Below are 19881 nucleotides of genomic sequence, written 5' to 3'. Positions count from 1 at the left end.
AGACTGTAGAGGGTTATGGTTAGAGTGTAGAGGGTTAAGGTTAGAGTGTAGAGGGTTAAGGTTAGAGTGTAGAGGGTTAAGGTTAGACTGTAGAGGGTTAAGGTTAGAGTGTAGAGGGTTAAGGTTAGAGTGTAGAGGGTTAAGATTAGAGTGTAGAGGGTTAAGGTTAGAGTGTAGAGGATTAAGGTTAGACTGTAGAGGGTTAAGGTTAGAGTGTAGAGGGTTAGAGTGTAGAGGGTTAAGGTTAGAGTGTAGAGGGTTAAGGTTACACTGTGGAGGGTTAAGGTTACACTGTGGAGGGTTAAGGTTACATAGGCTGGTATGTCAGCAATATTCCACCCTGCATCCCACTGCTGGCTTCTGAAGCTAAGCAGGGTTGGTCTCTGGATGGGACCAGATGCTGATGGAAGTGGTGTTGGAGGGCCAGTAGGAGGAAGTCTTTCTTCTGGTCTAAAAAGTATGTATTTTCCTGTGTAGGGTGATCCCAGGGTACTGGAGGTCACTACAGATCCCAGGGTACTGGAGGTCACTACAAATCCCAGGGTACTGGAGGTCACTACAGAACCCAGGGTACTGGAGGTCACTACAGATCCCAGGGTACTAGAGGTCACTACAGATCCCAGGGTACTAGAGGTCACTACAGATCCCAGGGTACTAGAGGTCACTACAGATCCCAGGGTACTAGAGGTCACTACAGATCCCAGGGTACTAGAGGTCACTACAGATCCCAGGGTACTAGAGGTCACTACAGATCCCAGGGTACTAGAGGTCACTACAGATCCCAGGGTACTAGAGTAGGGGTAACCCTGGAGTCCTGACTAAATTTAACCCTGGAGTCCTGACTAAATTCACAATCTGACCCTCATATTACCATGGTCACCCAGTGGCTGAAAAAGTACCCAACTGTCATACTTGAGTGAAAGTAAAGATAACTTAATAGAAAATGACTCAAGTAAAAGTCACCCAGTAAAACACTACTTGAGTAAAAGTCTAAAAGTATTTGATTTTAAAGTTACTTAAGTATCAAAAATAAAAGTCTAATTGTTTACAGATAGCCAGGGGCACACTCCAACACTCAGACATAATTTACAAATGAAGCATGTGTGTTTAGTGAGTCCTCCAGATCAGAGGCAGTAGGGAAGACCAGGGATGTTCTCTGTTTAGTGAGTCCTCCAGATCAGAGACAGTAGGGATGACCAGGGATGTTTTCTGTTTAGTGAGTCCTCCAGATCAGAGGCAGTAGGGATGACCAGGGATGTTCTCTGTTTAGTGAGTCCTCCAGATCAGAGCTAGTAGGGATGACCAGGGATGTTCTCTGTTTAGTGAGTCCTCCAGATCAGAGCTAGTAGGGATGACCAGGGATGTTCTCTGTTTAGTGAGTCCTCCAGATCAGAGGCAGTAGGGATGACCAGGGATGTTCTCTGTTTAGTGAGTCCTCCAGATCAGAGGCAGTAGGGATGACCAGGGATGTTTTCTGTTTAGTGAGTCCGTCAGATCAGAGGCAGTAGGGATGACCAGGGATGTTCTCTTGATAATGGAGTGAAATGGACAATTTTCTGTCCTGCTAAGCATTCAAAATGTAAAGAGTACCTCTTTCACTTCACGAAGAGTTGAGTTGTAGCAGGGTGTTGCGTTCCCTCTTCATAGAGGCGTTCGTAACAAGCAGGACATTCATACGAGTCTTACACAACATTAAGCAGGACATTCATACGAGTCTTACATTACATTAAGCAGGACATTCATACGAGCCTTACATTACATTAAGCAGGACGTTCATACGAGCCTTACATTACATTAAGCAGGACGTTCATACGAGCCTTACACTACATTAAGCAGGACGTTCATACGAGTCTTACATTACATTAAGCAGGACATTCATACGAGTCTTACATTACATTAAGCAGGACATTCATACGAGTCTTACATTACATTAAGCAGGACGTTCATACGAGCCTTACATTACATTAAGCAGGACGTTCATACGAGCCTTACATTACATTAAGCAGGACGTTCATACGAGCCTTACATTACATTAAGCAGGACGTTCATACGAGCCTTACACTACATTAAGCAGGACATTCATACGAGGCTTACAGTCCAAGAGCTGCTCTCATCAAGAAACATGGAAGCTGTTTCTACAGTCTGAGAAGTCCCCTGTGTTTTCCCCCGCGGTGGAGGAATTGTGGGTACCGACTTGGAGTGTGTGTGTGTGTGTGTTTTTTTGTGTGTGTGTGTGTTCGTGTGTGTGTGTGTATATATATATGTGTGTGTGTTTGAGTGTGTGTGTGTGTGTATGTATGTGTCCTTAAGGTATCCCCCCATACCTCAGATGGCTCCCTGAGTAACATACCTCACATTCCTGGCAACAATGGCTCTGTTTTTACCAGCCTGTTTTACAGAGGGTCTTCAGAGCTGTTTTTACCAGCCTGTTATACAGAGGGTCTTCAGAGCTGTTTTTACCAGCCTGTTTTACAGAGGGTCTTCAGAGCTGTTTTTACCAGCCTGTTATACAGAGGGTCTTCAGAGCTGTTTTTACCAGCCTGTTATACAGAGGGTCTTCAGAGCTGTTTTTACCAGCCTGTTATACAGAGGGTCTTCAGAGCTGTTTTTACCAGCCTGTTATACAGAGGGTCTTCAGAGCTGTTTTTACCAGCCTGTTTTACAGAGGGTCTTCAGAGCTGTTTTTACCAGCCTGTTATACAGAGGGTCTTCAGAGCTGTTTTTACCAGCCTGTTTTACAGAGGGTCTTCAGAGCTGTTTTTACCAGCCTGTTATACAGAGGGTCTTCAGAGCTGTTTTTACCAGCCTGTTATACAGAGGGTCTTCAGAGCTGTTTTTACCAGCCTGTTATACAGAGGGTCTTCAGAGCTGTTTTTACCAGCCTGTTATACAGAGGGTCTTCAGAGCTGTTTTTACCAGCCTGTTATACAGAGGGTCTTCAGAGCTGTTTTTACCAGCCTGTTATACAGAGGGTCTTCAGAGCTGTTTTTACCAGCCTGTTATACAGAGGGTCTTCAGAGCTGTTTTTACCAGCCTGTTATACAGAGGGTCTTCAGAGCTGTTTTTACCAGCCTGTTATACAGAGGGTCTTCAGAGCTGTTTTTACCAGCCTGTTTTACAGAGGGTCTTCAGAGCTGTTTTTACCAGCCTGTTTTACAGAGGGTCTTCAGAGCTGTTTTTACCAGCCTGTTATACAGAGGGTCTTCAGAGCTGTTTTTACCAGCCTGTTATACAGAGGGTCTTCAGAGCTGTTTTTACCAGCCTGTTATACAGAGGGTCTTCAGAGCTGTTTTTACCAGCCTGTTATACAGAGGGTCCTAACCCTGTTATCAATGGACACTAGTTTTACATTGAGTTGTATTGACAGTGAGTGTGTGTGTTTCGTAGGCAGAGTGAACTTTAGTTTTATAAAGACGTGAATCTAAAACTTGTTTCTGTAGTTATTTATTAACTGTAAAAATGTCAGATTATTTAGATGTTATTTTGTGATGACTAAGGTTGCGTCCCAAATGGATCTGACGTTTACGACGACGGGGGGGCTAAACGTCTATGTGTGAAAGTAAAGATAGATTTCATTTTTATTCATTAAATACCAAGTGGTTAAAACTTCTTCGGGATCGGTGGGTCGCTTGCGGGACGGTTGAGCTGACGTAGGCTAATGCGATTAGCATGAGGTTGTAAGTAACAAGAAAATGAAGAGGTTAAAAGTTTGTTTTTATTAAATGTTTTATTTAACCTGGCTGGTAGTGTCATTGGGGGATGAAGGGACAGACTTTTATTGTGGTTTTCCATTTTAAGTTCCACTGTCTCCTGGACAACCTCTCTGGGACTAAATATACTGCCAAGACACTGAGACACACACACACACACACACACACCATGCACACACACACACACACCATGCACACACACACACACACACAGACCTGAAATTCCTCAGACTGCTTCCAGTAATAAGAGACTCTTCTCTCTGACGTCACAAAGTATAAACCAAGAGGTCTTTACATTTAATCCACCCGTTCAACATACACAGTAGGACATGTTCCTCTTTTGTCTTCCCCCCCAACACACACACACACACACACACACACACACACACACACACACACACACACACACACACACACACACACACACACACACACACACACACACACACACACACACACACACACACACACACACACACACACACACACACACACACACACACCCTGGATGTCTTCTGTAATATGATCTACTGGAAGAGAGTTCTCCTGATTCTCCTGCTGTGGGGGTTCAGGGAGAGAGACAGACAGGGAGAGAGGAATACGTTTTCAACTGTGGGAGGTAGGAGAGAGAGAGAATGAGAGAGACAGAGAGAGAGAGAGAATGAGAGCGAGAGAGAGAGAGAGAGCGACAGAGAGAGAGAATGAGAGAGAGAGAGAGAGAACTTTTTCATCTGTGGGAGGTAGGAGAGAGAGCCTGAGGAATTTAGTCTGTGGTAGGTAGTGTAGTGTAATTACGGAGTGTATAGCAGACCCGCTCCACTCCGTACCAAGCCTGCCACATCACTATGGACACAACGGAATATAAGACCTTTTTAACCGTTTTTATCCTCTTCAATGTCCTGCCGATACGCTGGTGTGCCCCTCAACGGTTCTGCCAGCCTGGAGACGCCGCTTTGGGTAAAGTACCACTGTATTCATTCATCATCTTCATGGCTGGTTATACATCATGGAGCTATTGAAGTAAGTTATGAGGTCGTTTCTGAGACAATTGTCTTTTTGTTTGTCATGTGATGTTATAAAAGTGGATTGTGTTTGTTTGCTACAGCCTAGCGGTTTATCCAGATTAGCTACTCAGTGCTTCTACATCTGCATGGCTTGGCTGTTTGGGGTTTTAGGCTGGGTTTCTGTATAGAAACTTTAATGTGCGCCGTCCATTTAAAAATAAAACATTTACTCAAACTCAATATGAGTATTTCAAGTCAGGTTATTAGTATTTCAAGTCAGGTTATTAGTATTTCAAGTCAGGTTACTAGTATTTCAAGTCATGTTACTCGTATTTCAAGTCAGGTTACTAGTGTTTCAAGTCAGGTTACTAGTATTTCAAGTCAGGTTACTAGTATTTCAAGTCAGGTTACTAGTATTTCAAGTCAAGTTACTAGTATTTCAAGTCAGGTTACTAGTATTTCAAGTCAGGTTACTAGTATTTCAAGTCAGGTTACTAGTATTTCAAGTCAAGTTACTAGTATTTCAAGTCAAGTTACTAGTATTTCAAGTCAGGTTACTAGTATTTCAAGTCAGGTTACTAGTGTTTCAAGTCAGGTTACTAGTATTTCAATTCAGGTTACTAGTATTTCAAGTCAAGTTACTAGTATTTCAAGTCAAGTTACTAGTATTTCAAGTCATGTTACTCGTATTTCAATTCAGGTTACTAGTATTTTAAGTCCAACCCTCAGTATCCCATTATAAGTGCAAAATAATTTGATAAAAAATGTAAAAGTAAATGTCACCACAGATGTTGATGCTTCGTCTGTGTTGGTGTCGGACATTCTACAGTGGCTTGCGAAAGTATTCACCCCCTTGGCATTTTTCCTGTTTTGTTGCCTTACAACCTGGAATTAAAATAGATTGTTTGGGGGCTTTGTATCATTTGCCTACCACTTTGAAGATGCAACATATTTTTTACTGTGAAACAAACAAGAAATAAGACCAAAAAACAGATTCTTTTTGCGTGCATAACTATTCACCCTCCCAAAGTCAGTACTTTGTAGAGCCACGTTTTGCAGCAATTACAGCTGCAAGTCTCTTGGAGTATGTCTCTATAAGCTTGGCACATCTAGCCACTGGGATTTTTGCCCATTCTTCAAGGCAAAACTGCTCCAGCTCTTTCAAGTTGGATGGGTTCCGCTGGTGCACAGCAATCTTTAAGTCATACCACAGATTCTCAATTGGATTGAGGTCTGGGCTTTGACTAGGCCATTCCAAGACATTTAAATGTTTCCCCTTAAATCACTCGAGTGTTGCTTTAGTAGTATGCTTAGGGTCATTTTCCTGCTGGAAGGTGAACCTCCGTCCCAGTCTCAAATCTCTGGAAGACTGAAACAGGTTTCCCTCAAGAATTTCCCTGTTTTTAGCACCATCCATCATTCCTTCAATTCTGACCAGTTTCCCAGTCCCTGCCGATGAAAAACATCCCCACAGCATGATGCTGCCACCACCATGCTTCACTGTGGGGATGGTGTTATCTGGGTGATGAGAGTTGTTGGGTTTGCGCCAGACATAGTATTTTCCTTGATGGCCAAAAAGCTTAATTTTAGTCTCATCTGACCAGAGTACCTTCTTCCATATGTTTGGGGAGTCTCCCACATGCCTTTTGGCAAACACCAAATGTTTTTTCTTATTTTTTTCTTTAAGCAATTACTTTTTTCTGGCCACTCTTCCGTAAAGCCCAGCTTTGTGTAGTGTACGGCTTAAAGTGGTCCTATGGACAGATACTCCAATCTTCGATGTGGAGCTTTGCAGCTCCTTCAGGGTTATCTTTGGTCTCTTTGTTGCCTCTCTGATTATAGCCCTCTTTGCCTGGTCCGTGAGTTTTGGTGGGTGGCCCTCTCCTGGCAGGTTTGTTGTGGTGCCATATTCTTTCCATTTTTTAATAATGGATTAAATCGTACTCCTTGGGATCTTCAAAGTTTCAGATATTTTTTAAATAACCCAACCCTGATCTGTACTTCTCCACAACTTTGTCCCTGAACTGTTTGGAGAGCTCCTTGGTCTTCATGGTGCCGCTTGCTTGGTGGTGTTGCAGACTCTGGGGCCTTTCAGAACAGGTGTATATATACTGAGATCATGTGATAGATCATGTGCCACTTAGATTGCACATAGGTGGACTTTATTTAACTAATTATGTGACTTCTGAAGGTAATTGGTTGTACCGGATCTTATTTAGGTGCTTCATAGCAGATGAATATATATGCACACACCACTTTAGTGTTTTTAATCTTCTTTTTAAACAAGTTCTTTTTTTCATTTCACTTCACCAATTTGGACTATTTTCTGTATGTCCATTACATGAAATCCAAATCAACATCCATTCAAATTACAGGTTGTAATACAACAAAATAGGAAATACTTCAAGGTGGATGAAAACTTTTTCAAGGCGCTGTATCTGGAAATGTCATCACAGATGATGACGCTTCGTCTATGTTGGTGTCTGATGTTCTATCTGGACGGGATGTTTTACGTTTGACCTTCCCACTAGCGTCTGTTCACCAACGTTGCTTCAACTAAAACACTAAACCCAGTGCTCCTCAAACCTCTCCTCTGGGACCCCCGGGCCTTTATAGAACTACAATAACACCCTATAGAACTACAATAACACCCTACGGAGCCAATAGAACCACAATAACACCATATGGAACCAATAGAACTACAATAACACCCTATGGAACCAATAGAACCACAATAACACCCTATGGAACTAATATAACTACAATAACACCCTATGGAACCAATAGAACCACAATAACACCCTATGGAACTAATAGAACTACAATAACACCCTATGGTACCAATAGAACCACAATAACACCCTATGGAACCAATAGAATCACAATAACACCCTATGGAACCAATAGAACCACAATAACACCCTATGGAACCAATAGAACCACAATAACACCCCATGGAACCAATAGAACTACAATAACACCCTATGGTACCAATAGAACCACAATATCACCCTATGGTACCAATAGAACCACAATAACACCCTATGGAACCGATAGAACCACAATAACACCCTATGGTACCAATAGAACTACAATAACACCCTATGGAACCAATAGAACCACAAGAACACCCTATGGAACCAATAGAACCACAATATCACCCTATGGTACATATGGAATCACAATAACACCCTATGGAACCCGATAGAACCACAATAACACCCTATGGAACCAATAGAACCACAATATCACCCTATGGAACCAATAGAACCACAATACCGCCCTATGGAACCAATAGAACCACAATAACACCCTATGGAACCAATAGAACCACAATAACACCCTATGCCAGTGGTTTTATAAACCTCTCCTCTGGGACCCCCAGACCTTTCACCATGTTGTTTTATCCCTGAACTATGTCACCTGATTCACCTCGTCAAGGACTTGATGATTAGTCGACATGTTGACTCAGCTGTGTTAGCTGAGGAATACATCAAACACATGGTAAGTCTGGGGGTTCTCCAGGAGAGGGTATAGATCCACTGCAGTAGGTTACATAAAGTCTGGGGTTCTCCAGGAGAGGGTATAGATCCACTGCAGTAGGTTACATAAAGACTGGGGGTTCACAAGGAGAGGGTATAGATCCACTGCAGTAGGTTACATAAAGACTGGGGGTTCACAAGGAGAGGGTATAGATCCACTGCAGTAGGTTACATAAAGTCTGGGGGTTCACAAGGAGAGGGTATAGATCCACTGCAGTAGGTTACATAAAGTCTGGGGGTTCTCCAGGAGAGGGTATAGATCCACTGCAGTAGGTTACATAAAGTCTGGGGGTTCACAAGGAGAGGTTATAGATCCACTGCAGTAGGTTACATAAAGTCTGGGGTTCTCCAGGAGAGGGTATAGATCCACTGCAGTAGGTTACATACAGTCTGGGGGTTCTCTAGGAGAGGTTATATATCCACTGCAGTAGGTTACATAAAGTCTGGGGGTTCACAAGGAGAGGGTATAGATCCACTGCAGTAGGTTACATAAAGTCTGGGGGTTCTCCAGGAGAGGGTATAGATCCACTGCAGTAGGTTACATAAAGTCTGGGGGTTCTCCAGGAGAGGTTATAGATCCACTGCAGTAGGTTACATAAAGTCTGGGGTTCTCCAGGAGAGGGTATAGATCCACTGCAGTAGGTTACATAAAGTCTGGGGGTTCACAAGGAGAGGTTATAGAACCACTGCAGTAGGTTACATAAAGTCTGGGGGTTCACAAGGAGAGGGTATAGATCCACTGCAGTAGGTTATATAAAGTCTGGGGGTTCACAAGGAGAGGGTATAGATCCACTGCAGTAGGTTACATAAAGTCTGGGGGTTCACAAGGAGAGGGTATAGTTCCACTGCATTAGGTTACATAAAGTCTGGGGTTCTCCAGGAGAGGTTATGGATCCACTGCAGTAGGTTACATAAAGTCTGGGGGTTCTCCAGGAGAGGGTATAGATACACTGCAGTAGGTTACATAAAGTCTGGGGGTTCTCCAGGAGAGGTTATAGATCCACTGCATTAGGTTACATAAAGTCTGGGGTTCTCCAGGAGAGGTTATGGATCCACTGCAGTAGGTTACATAAAGTCTGGGGGTTCTCCAGGAGAGGTTATAGATCCACTGCATTAGGTTACATAAAGTCTGGGGTTCTCCAGGAGAGGGTATAGATCCACTGCAGTAGGTTACATAAAGTCTGGGGGTTCTCCAGGAGAGGGTATAGATCCACTGCAGTAGGTTACATAAAGTCTGGGGTTCACAAGGAGAGGGTATAGATCCACTGCAGTAGGTTACATAAAGTCTGGGGTTCTCCAGGAGAGGTTATAGATCCACTGCAGTAGGTTACATAAAGTCTGGGGTTCTCCAGGAGAGGGTATAGATCCACTGCAGTAGGTTACATAAAGTCTGGGGGTTCTCCAGGAGAGGGTATAGATCCACTGCAGTAGGTTACATAAAGTCTGGGGTTCTCCAGGAGAGGGTATAGATCTACTGCAGTAGGTTACATAAAGTCTGGGGGGTCTCCAGGAGAGGTTATTGATCCACTGCAGTAGGTTACATGTACTTCAGTTGTGATGTGTTGTGTGTTTTGCAGGAAGATGCAACAACGGTCCAGATGAAGAAAAACGTAAGTGTTTCACTGAACTTTTTATTCTTATCAGAAAATAAATAAATATAAATATGGATTGTAAAATATATCTTCTGTATGACAGTCCACGTGAACCGTATAGCAGTGCACTGTAGCTTATAGTGTACATACCACATGTGGATTTGTCTTCATCTATATATCTGTATGTATTGTTGTCTGTCTGTATATTCTGTTTATTGTCAGTCTGTATATTCTGTTTATTGTCTACATATTATGTTTGTTGTTTATTGCCAGTACCCTTTATTAACAGAGTCACATTCCCTTACATGCAAATGTAGCAGGATGGAACAAGCCTGTACATAGATGTCTGTGTGCATCCCAAAATGGCAGGCGGTTCACTCTATAGTACACTACTTCTGCCCAGGGACCATAGGGACTAGGGCGGTTCACTCTATAGTACACTACTTCTGCCCAGGGACCATAGGGACTAGGGCGGTTCACTCTATAGTACACTACTTCTGCCCAGGGACCATAGGGACTAGGGCGGTTCACTCTATAGTACACTACTTCTGCCCAGGGACCATAGGGACTAGGGCGGTTCACTCTATAGTACACTACTTCTGCCCAGGGACCATAGGGACTAGGGCGGTTCACTATATAGTACACTACTTCTGCCCAGGGACCATAGGGACTAGGGTGGTTCACTCTATAGTACACTACTTCTGCCCAGGGACCATAGGGACTAGGGCGGTTCACTATATAGTACACTACTTCTGCCCAGGGACCATAGGGACTAGGGCGGTTCACTCTATAGTACACTACTTCTGCCCAGGGACCATAGGGACTAGGGCGGTTCACTCTATAGTACACTACTTCTGCCCAGGGACCATAGGGACTAGGGCGGTTCACTCTATAGTACACTACTTCTGCCCAGGGACCATAGGGACTAGGGTGCTGTTAGGAACACCTCCGTAGTCTCAGAGAGGACAGGAACATTAGTTAGGACCCTGTAGGGGTGGAGGTTCTGTACTGTCACCTGTCTGTCTGGGATGATGTAAAAGCGTTTATATAGATATCACTTCAGGAGATAATACAGATGTGTATTGTTAATTTAAAAAAACGTTGTAACGTTCAGAGAATGTTATTTAAAAACGAATTCATTCTAGGCAGAGTTGCAAATAAAAAAATAGCCATATCTCAGACTGGCCAATAATAAGAAAAGATTACGATGGACAAAAGAACACAGACACTGGACAGAGGAACTCTGCCTAGAAGGCCAGTATCCCGGAGTCGCCTCTTCACTGTTGACGTTGAGACTGGACAGAGGAACTCTGCCTAGAAGGCCAGCATCCCGGAGTCGCCTGTTCACTGTTGACGTTGAGACTGGACAGAGGAACTCTGCCTAGAAGGCCAGTATCCCGGAGTCGCCTCTTCACTGTTGACGTTGAGACTGGTGTTTTGCGGATACTATTTTAATGAAGCTGCCAGTTGAGGCCTTGTGAGGTGTCTGTTTCTCAAACTAGACACTCAAATGTATTTGTCTTCTTGCTCAGTTGTGCACCGGGGCCTCCCACTCCTCTTTCTATTCTGGTTAGAGCCAGTTTGCGCTGTTCTTTTGAAGGGAGTAGTACACAGCGTTGTAAGAGATCTTCAGTTCCTTGGCAATTTCCCGCACGGAATAGCCTTCATTTTACAGAACAAGAATAGACCGACGAGTTTCAGAAGAAAGTTCTTTGTTTCGGGCCATTTTGAGCCTGTAATCGAACCCACAAATGCTGATGCTCCAGATACTCAACTAGTTTAAGAAGGCCAGTTGTATTGCTTCTTTAATCAGGACAACAGTTTTCAAGTGTGCTAACATAATTGCAAAAAGGGTTTTCTAATGATCAATTAGCCTTTTAAAAAAGAACCTCCCTGCAACTTTCTCAGAACCTCCCTGCAACGTTCTCAGAACCTCCCTGCAACCTAAAAAAGTTACGTTCCAAGAACAGGCAAAATGTTTAGAACGAATGAGAAACCAAAAACGTACGTTCCCACAACATCCAAGGATCCAAATGTGCTGCTAGCTGGGTGAAGTCCCTTAGGTCTTGAGTAAGTCCTTTAACATAATAACAGCAACAAAGTAGACAGTAAAGTGTGACCAGGTTCAGTTGTCCAACAATGCAGATAGAAATGCCATGACTAGAGCCGACATGACTCCTAGTTCTACATGTCAGAGGCATGTTTGTTCTACATAACATATTTCTATCTGAACGTTCTGAAATGTTGTGTCCTCCTCTTACCCATAACCCTCCTCCCTCCTCTCTCCACAGTGTGTTCAGAGATTAACCTGGGTTACTCCTTTTACCCCTAACCCTCCTCCCTCCTCTCTCCACAGCAGCAGTGTGTTCAGAGATTAACCTGGGTTACTGCAATGACCTGGACTACTCCAGGTGAGTCTTCGGGTTACCCTCCCTTACTATAGAGAGTGTGCATCCCAAATGCCACACTATTCCCTATATTGTGCACTACTTTAGACCAGGGCCCCTATGGAACCCTATTCCCTATGTAGTGCACTACTTTAGACCAGGGCCCTATGCCACCCTATTCCCTATGTAGTGCACTACTTTAGACCAGGGCCCTATTCCCTATATAGTGCACTACTTTAGACCAGGGCCCTATGCCACCCTATTCCCTATGTAGTGCACTACTTTAGACCAGGGCCCTATGCCACCCTATTCCCTATATAGTGCAGTACTTTGACCAGGATCAATCGGGGGTTCCCTCCCTTACCCTAGGGTGAAGATATTTCCCACATGGAAATGGAAGAGAAACACTTTGTTTGAGAAAAAATAATTACCAATATGCTCTCATCTACTTGACTGATTGATTCACTGACTGATCGACAGACCGATTCACAGATTGATTGACTGACTGACTAATTGATTGATTGATTGACCTACTGACTGACTGTTCAACAGACTGATCGTCAGATCGTCAGATCAACCAATTGGTGAATTGCTCATCTCCTCTCTCCCCAGGACCATCTTCCCTAACATCCTAGGTCAGCAGTCTCGTCATGAGGTGGAGTCTGGAGCTGAGTACCTCCTCCTCTCTGTGATCCACGGTCTCCTCAACGGGGAGTGTTCCCCCGACATCCGTCTGCTGGGGTGCTCCGTCCTTGCCCCGCGCTGCCAAGACCGCCCCAGGCCCGCACCCGTCAAGGTGTGTCCCAGCTAGCACATTTAGTTCCAGCCCGCACCCATCAAGGTGTGTCCCAGCTATCACATTTAGTTCCAGCCCGCACCAGTGAAGGTGTGTCCCAGCTAGCACATTTAGTTCCATCCCAGTACCCGTCAAGGTGTGTCCCAGCTAGCACATTTAGTTCCAGCCCAGCACCCGTCAAGGTGTGTCCCAGCTAGCACATTTAGTTCCAGCCCGCACCAGTCAAGGTGTGTCCCAGCTATCACATTTAATTCCATCCCAGCACCCGTCAAGGTGTGTCCCAGCTAGCACATTTAGTTCCATCCCAGCACCCGTCAAGGTGTGTCCCAGCTAGCACATTTAGTTCCAGCCCCGCACCAGTCAAGGTGTGTCCCAGCTAGCACATTTAATTCCAGCCCCGCACCAGTCAAGGTGTGTCCCAGCTAGCACATTTAGTTCCATCCCAGCACCCGTCAAGGTGTGTCCCAGCTAGCACATTTAGTTCCAGCCCGCACCAGTCAAGGTGTGTCCCAGCTATCACATTTAGTTCCAGCCCCACACCAGTCAAGGTGTGTCCCAGCTAGCACATTTAGTTCCAGCCCCGCACCAGTCAAGGTGTGTCCCAGCTATCACATTTAGTTCCAGCCCCACACCAGTCAAGGTGTGTCCCAGCTAGCACATTTAGTTCCAGCCCCGCACCAGTCAAGGTGTGTCCCAGCTAGCACATTTAGTTCCAGCCCCGCACCAGTCAAGGTGTGTCCCAGCTATCACATTTAGTTCCATCCCAGCACCCGTCAAGGTGTGTCCCAGCTAGCACATTTAGTTCCATCCCAGCACCAGTCAAGGTGTGTCCCAGCTAGCACATTTAGTTCCATCCCAGCACCAGTCAAGGTGTGTGTGCTGGAGGGGTTGGATACAGGATGGGTGTCCATCTCATATGGATTAATATAGTTTTCTTCTTCTCCTCATATTCCCCCTTCTTCTTCTTCTTCCCCCTTCTTCTTCTTCTTCTTTTTCTTCTAAAGTCGTGCCGCAGTGCATGTGAGGCGGTGAGGAAGGGGTGTGGCCACGCGTTCGAGGGCATCGACATGGCGTGGCCTTACTTCCTAGACTGTGACCGATTCTTCGCCAGCGAACAGGAAGGCTGTCACGACCCGTTGGCCCCGTTAAGAGGTAGCCCTACCGGAATTGTACATGTAAAAAAAAAAAACATGTTGAATATACAATAATTACGCAATAAGAGTTTTTACTGTACTGTAACACAAATTGAATCTTAAAAACCTCTTTGGGATGTCCCACCTGTCCAACATCCGGTGAAATTGCAGAGCGCAAAATTCAAAATACAAAATTCGTAATATTAAACATTCATGAAAATACAAGTGTCTTACATCGTTTAAAAGCTTAAACCTCTTGTTTATCCAGCCGCTTTGTCAGATTTCAAAAAGGCTTTACGGCGAAAGCCTACTATGCAATTATCTGAAGACAGCGCCCCGCGTACAAAAGCATTACAAACATTTTCCAAACAAGCAGAGGCATCACGAAAGTCAGAAATAGCGATAAAATTAATTACTTACCTTTGAAGATCTTCCTCTTTTTGCAATTACAAGGGTCCCAGCTACATAACAAACGGTCCTTTTGTTCGATCGTCCTTCTTTATATCCCCAAAAAAGTCAGTTTAGTTGGCGCGCTTTGACTCAGTAATCCATCGGTTTCCCTCGTTCAAAATACAGACAAATGAATCCCGAAACTTCGTCCAAACAAGTAAAACAACATTTCTAATAAATCCTCAGGTACCCTAATATGTAAATAAATGATACAATTTAAGACGTAGAATAGTATGTTCATTACCGGAGATAAATAACGAAGTACGCGCGCCACAACACTACAGCCAAAATGGGAGCCACCTAGAAAAACGACAAATTCTAGCTCATTTTTCAAAAAACAAGCCTGAATCTCTTTCTAAAGATTGTTGACATCTACTGGAAGCCCTAGGAACTGCAATCTGGGAGGTATTCCATTGATTTTCCCATAGACAGGCATTTTAAATGGTGTCATCTCCCCCCCCCCCAAAACAAATTCTGGATGGATTCTCCTCAGGTTTTCGCCTGCTATATCAGTTATGTTATACTCACAGACATTATTTTGACAGTTTCTGAAACTTTAGAGTGTTATATCCAATACTACCAATTATATGCATATCCTAGCTTCTGGGCCTGAGTAACAGGAAGTTTACTTTTGGTACCTCATTCATCCAAACTTCTGAATACTGCCCCCGATCCCTAAGAAGTTTTAACATGCATTCTACCCTGTCTTACAAAATCAGAGTTTTTACTGTACTGTAACACAAATAGAATTTTAACATGTTAAACATACATTCTACCTTGTCTTAGCATTCACAAATACCTAAAAAGCTGGTTAGGATGGAGTGCATTTTTAGTTCCTAAATGCATTACAAATGTATTTGAAAGAGCTTATCAAGTAATTTAACATGACATGGATGAAACATCGTAACAATCGTAATGTGTGTCAGCCCCCTTTTTTTAAATGTTCGCCTAAAATGACATAACCAAATCTAACTGCATGTAACTCAGGCCCTGAAGCAAGGATATGCATATTTTTGATACCATTTGAAAGAAAACACTTTGACGTTTGTGAAAATGTGAAAAGATTGTAAGAGAATATAACACAATAAAATTTAATACGAAGAAAAATCCAACCGTTCTTCTGTTTTATTTTGTACCATCATCTTTGAAATGCAAGAGAAAGGCCATAGTGTATTTTTCCAGCCCAGCTGCAATTTAGATTTTGGCCACTAGATGGCATCAGTGTATGTACAAAGTTTTAGACTGATCCAATGAACATTGCATTTCTGTTCAAGATTTGGTATCAAGACTGCCCAAATGTGTCTAATTTGTTTATTAATAACTTTTCATGTTCAAAATTGTGCTCTTTCCTCAAACAATAGCATGGTATTCTTTCACTGTATTAGCTAATGTAAATTGGACAGTACAGTTAGATTAACAATAATTTAAGCTTTCTGCCAATATCAGATATGTCTATGTCCTGGGAAATGTTCTTAGTTACTTACAACCTCATGCTAATCGCATTAGTCTACGTTAGCTCAATCATCCCGTGGATGGGACACCAATCCCGAAGAAGTTTTAAATGTGTTTCAGAAAACCAATTACGATCAATTCAGCTAATCTCCCCCTCCTCCTTCGCCCTCTCCCTCTCAGCCAGACAGGAAGTGGCTTTCTCCAACCTGTCTCCAGACGAACCCTCCACCATCATTCAGTTCACGTACCACTCCAACGCCCAGATGTACAAGGTTCTGAAGAGGACTGCTGCCAAGTGCTCTCACATCTCCCGCACCTACAGGTACTGGCTGTGTTCTGCTGCTGTTTACTTTGACAGGAAATATCCCCTCAGGGATGAATAAAGTACCGATCTGTGTATCTATATATCTACAGTATCGGACGCAGCACAGAGGGGAAAGACCTCCTGGCCATAGAGTTCACAGACAACCCCGGAGGGCACGAACTATGTGAGTGTGTAATGATTTCTGGGGTTTGAAATGCACAGCAATGAGGCAAGTCAGCTAGGGAGCCCATTGGTACAGGGCTAGTAAAGGACCTCCTGTGTCTTAAAGCCTATTGGTACGGGGCTAGTTGAGTATCTCCTGTGTCTTAAAGCCTATTGGTACAGGGCTAGTAGGAGATCTCCTGTGTCTTAAAGCCTATTGGTACGGGGCTAGTTGAGTATCTCCTGTGTCTTAAAGCCTATTGGTACAGGGCAAGTGGAGGATCTCCTGTGTCTTAAAGCCTATTGGTACAGGACTAGTTGAGTATCTCCTGTGTCTTAAAGCCTATTGGTACAGGGCAAGTTGAGGATCTCCTATGTCTTAAAGTCTTCTAACATGAACTTTGACACAGGTTTTGTCTTGAGCAATTCCTTTCCTGTGTCTCTCACCTCCTCCCCTCCTCCTCCATCTCCCCCCTCAGTGGAACCGGAGATCAAGTTGGTTGGCAACATGCATGGCAACGAGGTCCTGGGTCGTCAGTTGCTGATCTACCTGGCCCAGTACCTCTGTTCCGAGTATCTCCTTGGCAACCAGCGTATCCAGACGCTCGTAAACACCACACGCATCCACATCCTGGCGTCCATGAACCCCGACGGCTACGAGCTGGCGGCCGCCGAGGTAGAGGATAGCAACGACCCGGAACAACAACCACACTACAACCAGGAAGTAAATCACAAATAAATAAAAAAAACGTCGAAGCCGGGGTCCGACCAACCGCCGCGCAGAGATAGAAAGAGGCCACGCCTCCTATCTTCTCCATTATAGAGTCTGTGACAGCACTCTCTTTTCTAAGCCTGCCCCTTTTCCAACTACCTATCATCTACCTGAGCTCTCCTATTGGTTCAGCCCCTCCCACTACCAGAGAGACAGAGTGATAGTGTCCTTAACCAATCGGCAAGAGCAGTCGGTTAGACTGTTGTCATGGAAACGCAGTGCCATTTTTTGTAACTGTGTTTAAGGTCGAAGAAATAACACTGCTAGAAATCTCAAAACGTTTTTCTTAAAATAAAAAATTATATATATATTTTTAATAGATAAAACGTCTAGTTGTTTTCCCCAACAGCTGGCAGTGGGAAGCTTTATTCTCTTCATCATCATGTTTTCAAACTACCGAGGGATTTCTGGGCTATCTTCTTCACACAAACAGCATGTCATGTCCTGTCCAACTACTGGCAGGACTCCCGAGTGGCTAAGGCATTGCACCTCAGTGCTAGAGGTGTCACTACAGACACCCTGGTTTGAATCCAGGCTGTATCACAACCGGCCGTGATTGGGAGTCCCATAGGGCGGCGCACAATTGACCCAGCGTCGTCCGGGTTTGGACGGTGTAGGCCGACATTTTAAATAAGAATTTGTTCTTAACTGACTTGCCTAGTTAAATAAAGGTTTTAATAAAATGAATGTTTACTGGACAGCTTGTTCTCTCCAGACGGATTACATAGTATGTCCCTAAATTACGCCCTAAATAGGGAACGATCAAGTGACTTGACTGGGAAAATCTCTGGGCCCTCTTCCGGGTCACATGGTCAACGAAGCACTCCTGACCTCTTATATTCATCCTATCCAATCACATTCTTCTAACCGACATGACTTCCATGTCTTCCATTACCCATGATGCTTCACTCTTCACTCCTCCCCGTCATGCTCCTGCAGGGTCATGGGGTGTTGAACCATGTCTAGGGTCACGACCTTTACCCTCTGTGTGTGTTTCTACTTCTGTGTGTTTGCGTAGGGTCACGAGCTCAACGGTTGGACGGTGGGTCGCACCAACGCTCAGAACCTAGACTTGAACCGGAACTTTCCTGACCTTACGTCTATTCTCTACCGGAATCGCAGGATCAAACGGTTCCGCACAGACCACATCCCCATCCCAGACTCTTACTGGTTTGGTAAGGTATGTATCAACATCTCGCTACACTGGTGTCGGTAGTGGGATGGCGCCAGTGAGGCCATCGGAGAGGTGTGCACACATGAGTGATATAACTAGCTTCTCTATAGCAAGTCCCTCATGGTGTAGGTACCTCTCCGATGGTATTGGAACTTAGCTTTCTGTTGATGTGGGAAAGTATAGGACATTCCTACTGTTGTGGTAAGGTACAGGGCATTCCTACTGTTTTGGTAAGGTACAGAACATTCCTACTGTTTTGGTAAGGTATGTACTAGGGGTGTCCAGAGTATTTATACAAAACCAGTTTTGTAAGGGATATGTGTAATTTTCCTGATCTGATTAATGATGTAAGTAATTTGGTCCTGATCTGTGATGGGGAAAACACTCATCTCTCTCGTGTCACTTAGACAGTGTGAGGTGATGATCCTCTGGATAACTGTTGTCTGCTGTCTATGAAGAAATAGACAGTTGATCCTGCTGCTTGAACAGGGCAAAACTCTCCTTTCCTCTCCGCTCTCATCTTCTCCTCTTTCCTTTCCTCTCTCCTTTCCTCTCTCAGGTAGCTTCAGAGACCTATGCAGTGATGAAGTGGATCAGGTCTGTGCCGTTTGTCCAGTCTGCTAGCCTCCATGGTGGAGAGCTGGTGATCTCTTATCCCTTTGACTTCTCCAGACACCTCCATGAAGAGAGGATGTTCTCCCCTACACCTGATGAACAGGTACCCTGTCCTGTCATACACCTGACCAACAGGTACCCTGTCCTGTCCTCCACCTGACCAACAGGTACCCTGTCCTGTCCTACACCTGACCAACAGGTACCCTGTCCTGTCCTCCACCAGACCAACAGGTACCCTGTCCTGTCCTCCACCTGACCAACAGGTACCCTGTCCTGTCCTACACCTGACCAACAGGTACCCTGTCCTGTCCTACACCTGACCAACAGGTACCCTGTCCTGTCCTACACCTGACCAACAGGTACCCTGTCCTGTCCTACACCTGACCAACAGGTACCCTGTCCTGTCCTACACCTGACCAACAGGTACCCTGTCCTGTCCTACACCTGACCAACAGGTACCCTGTCCTGTCCTCCACCTGATGAACAGGTACCGTGTCATACACCTGACCAACAGGTGTCCTGTCCTACATCTGATGAACAGGTACCTGTCCTGTCCTCCACCTGACCAACAGGTACCTGTCCTGTCCTCCACCTGACCAACAGGTACCTGTCCTGTCCTACACCTGACCAACAGGTACCTGTCCTGTCCTACACCTGACCAACAGGTACCTGTCCTGTCCTCCACCTGACCAACAGGTACCTGTCCTGTCCTCCACCTGACCAACAGGTACCTGTCCTGTCCTACACCTGGCCAACAGGTACCCTGTCCTGCCCTCACCTGACCAACA

The 19881-nt window shown here is 44.6% G+C and overlaps 1 protein-coding gene across 3 annotated transcripts in view; it reads left to right on the top strand.

Annotated features, from left to right (window-relative positions):
- Nucleotides 1-4269: 4269 nt before the first annotated feature.
- Nucleotides 4270-19881, top strand: part of LOC139579571 (carboxypeptidase Z-like) — a 35466-nt gene continuing 19854 nt past the window's right edge. The window contains exons 1-10 of one of the 3 annotated variants that reach the window (XM_071408326.1): nucleotides 4270-4667; nucleotides 9834-9866; nucleotides 12205-12259; nucleotides 12848-13031; nucleotides 14036-14183; nucleotides 16247-16388; nucleotides 16481-16554; nucleotides 17012-17208; nucleotides 18323-18484; nucleotides 19038-19196. In XM_071408326.1, the coding sequence (XP_071264427.1) occupies nucleotides 4556-4667; nucleotides 9834-9866; nucleotides 12205-12259; nucleotides 12848-13031; nucleotides 14036-14183; nucleotides 16247-16388; nucleotides 16481-16554; nucleotides 17012-17208; nucleotides 18323-18484; nucleotides 19038-19196 (1266 nt within the window). In that variant the 5' untranslated portion in view covers nucleotides 4270-4555. Of the gene's footprint in view, nucleotides 4668-9833; nucleotides 9867-12204; nucleotides 12260-12847; nucleotides 13032-14035; nucleotides 14184-16246; nucleotides 16389-16480; nucleotides 16555-17011; nucleotides 17257-18322; nucleotides 18485-19037; nucleotides 19197-19881 lie in introns of all 3 variants that reach the window. The other 2 variants (XM_071408325.1, XM_071408324.1) reach the window with 2 other exon arrangements.

The sequence above is a fragment of the Salvelinus alpinus genome, chromosome 6, assembly GCF_045679555.1.
Source record: "Salvelinus alpinus chromosome 6, SLU_Salpinus.1, whole genome shotgun sequence".
NCBI classification, from domain to species: Eukaryota; Metazoa; Chordata; class Actinopteri; order Salmoniformes; family Salmonidae; genus Salvelinus; species Salvelinus alpinus.
Note: the sequence above shows the minus strand (reverse complement) of the source record. Positions and strands in the feature narration are given on the sequence as shown.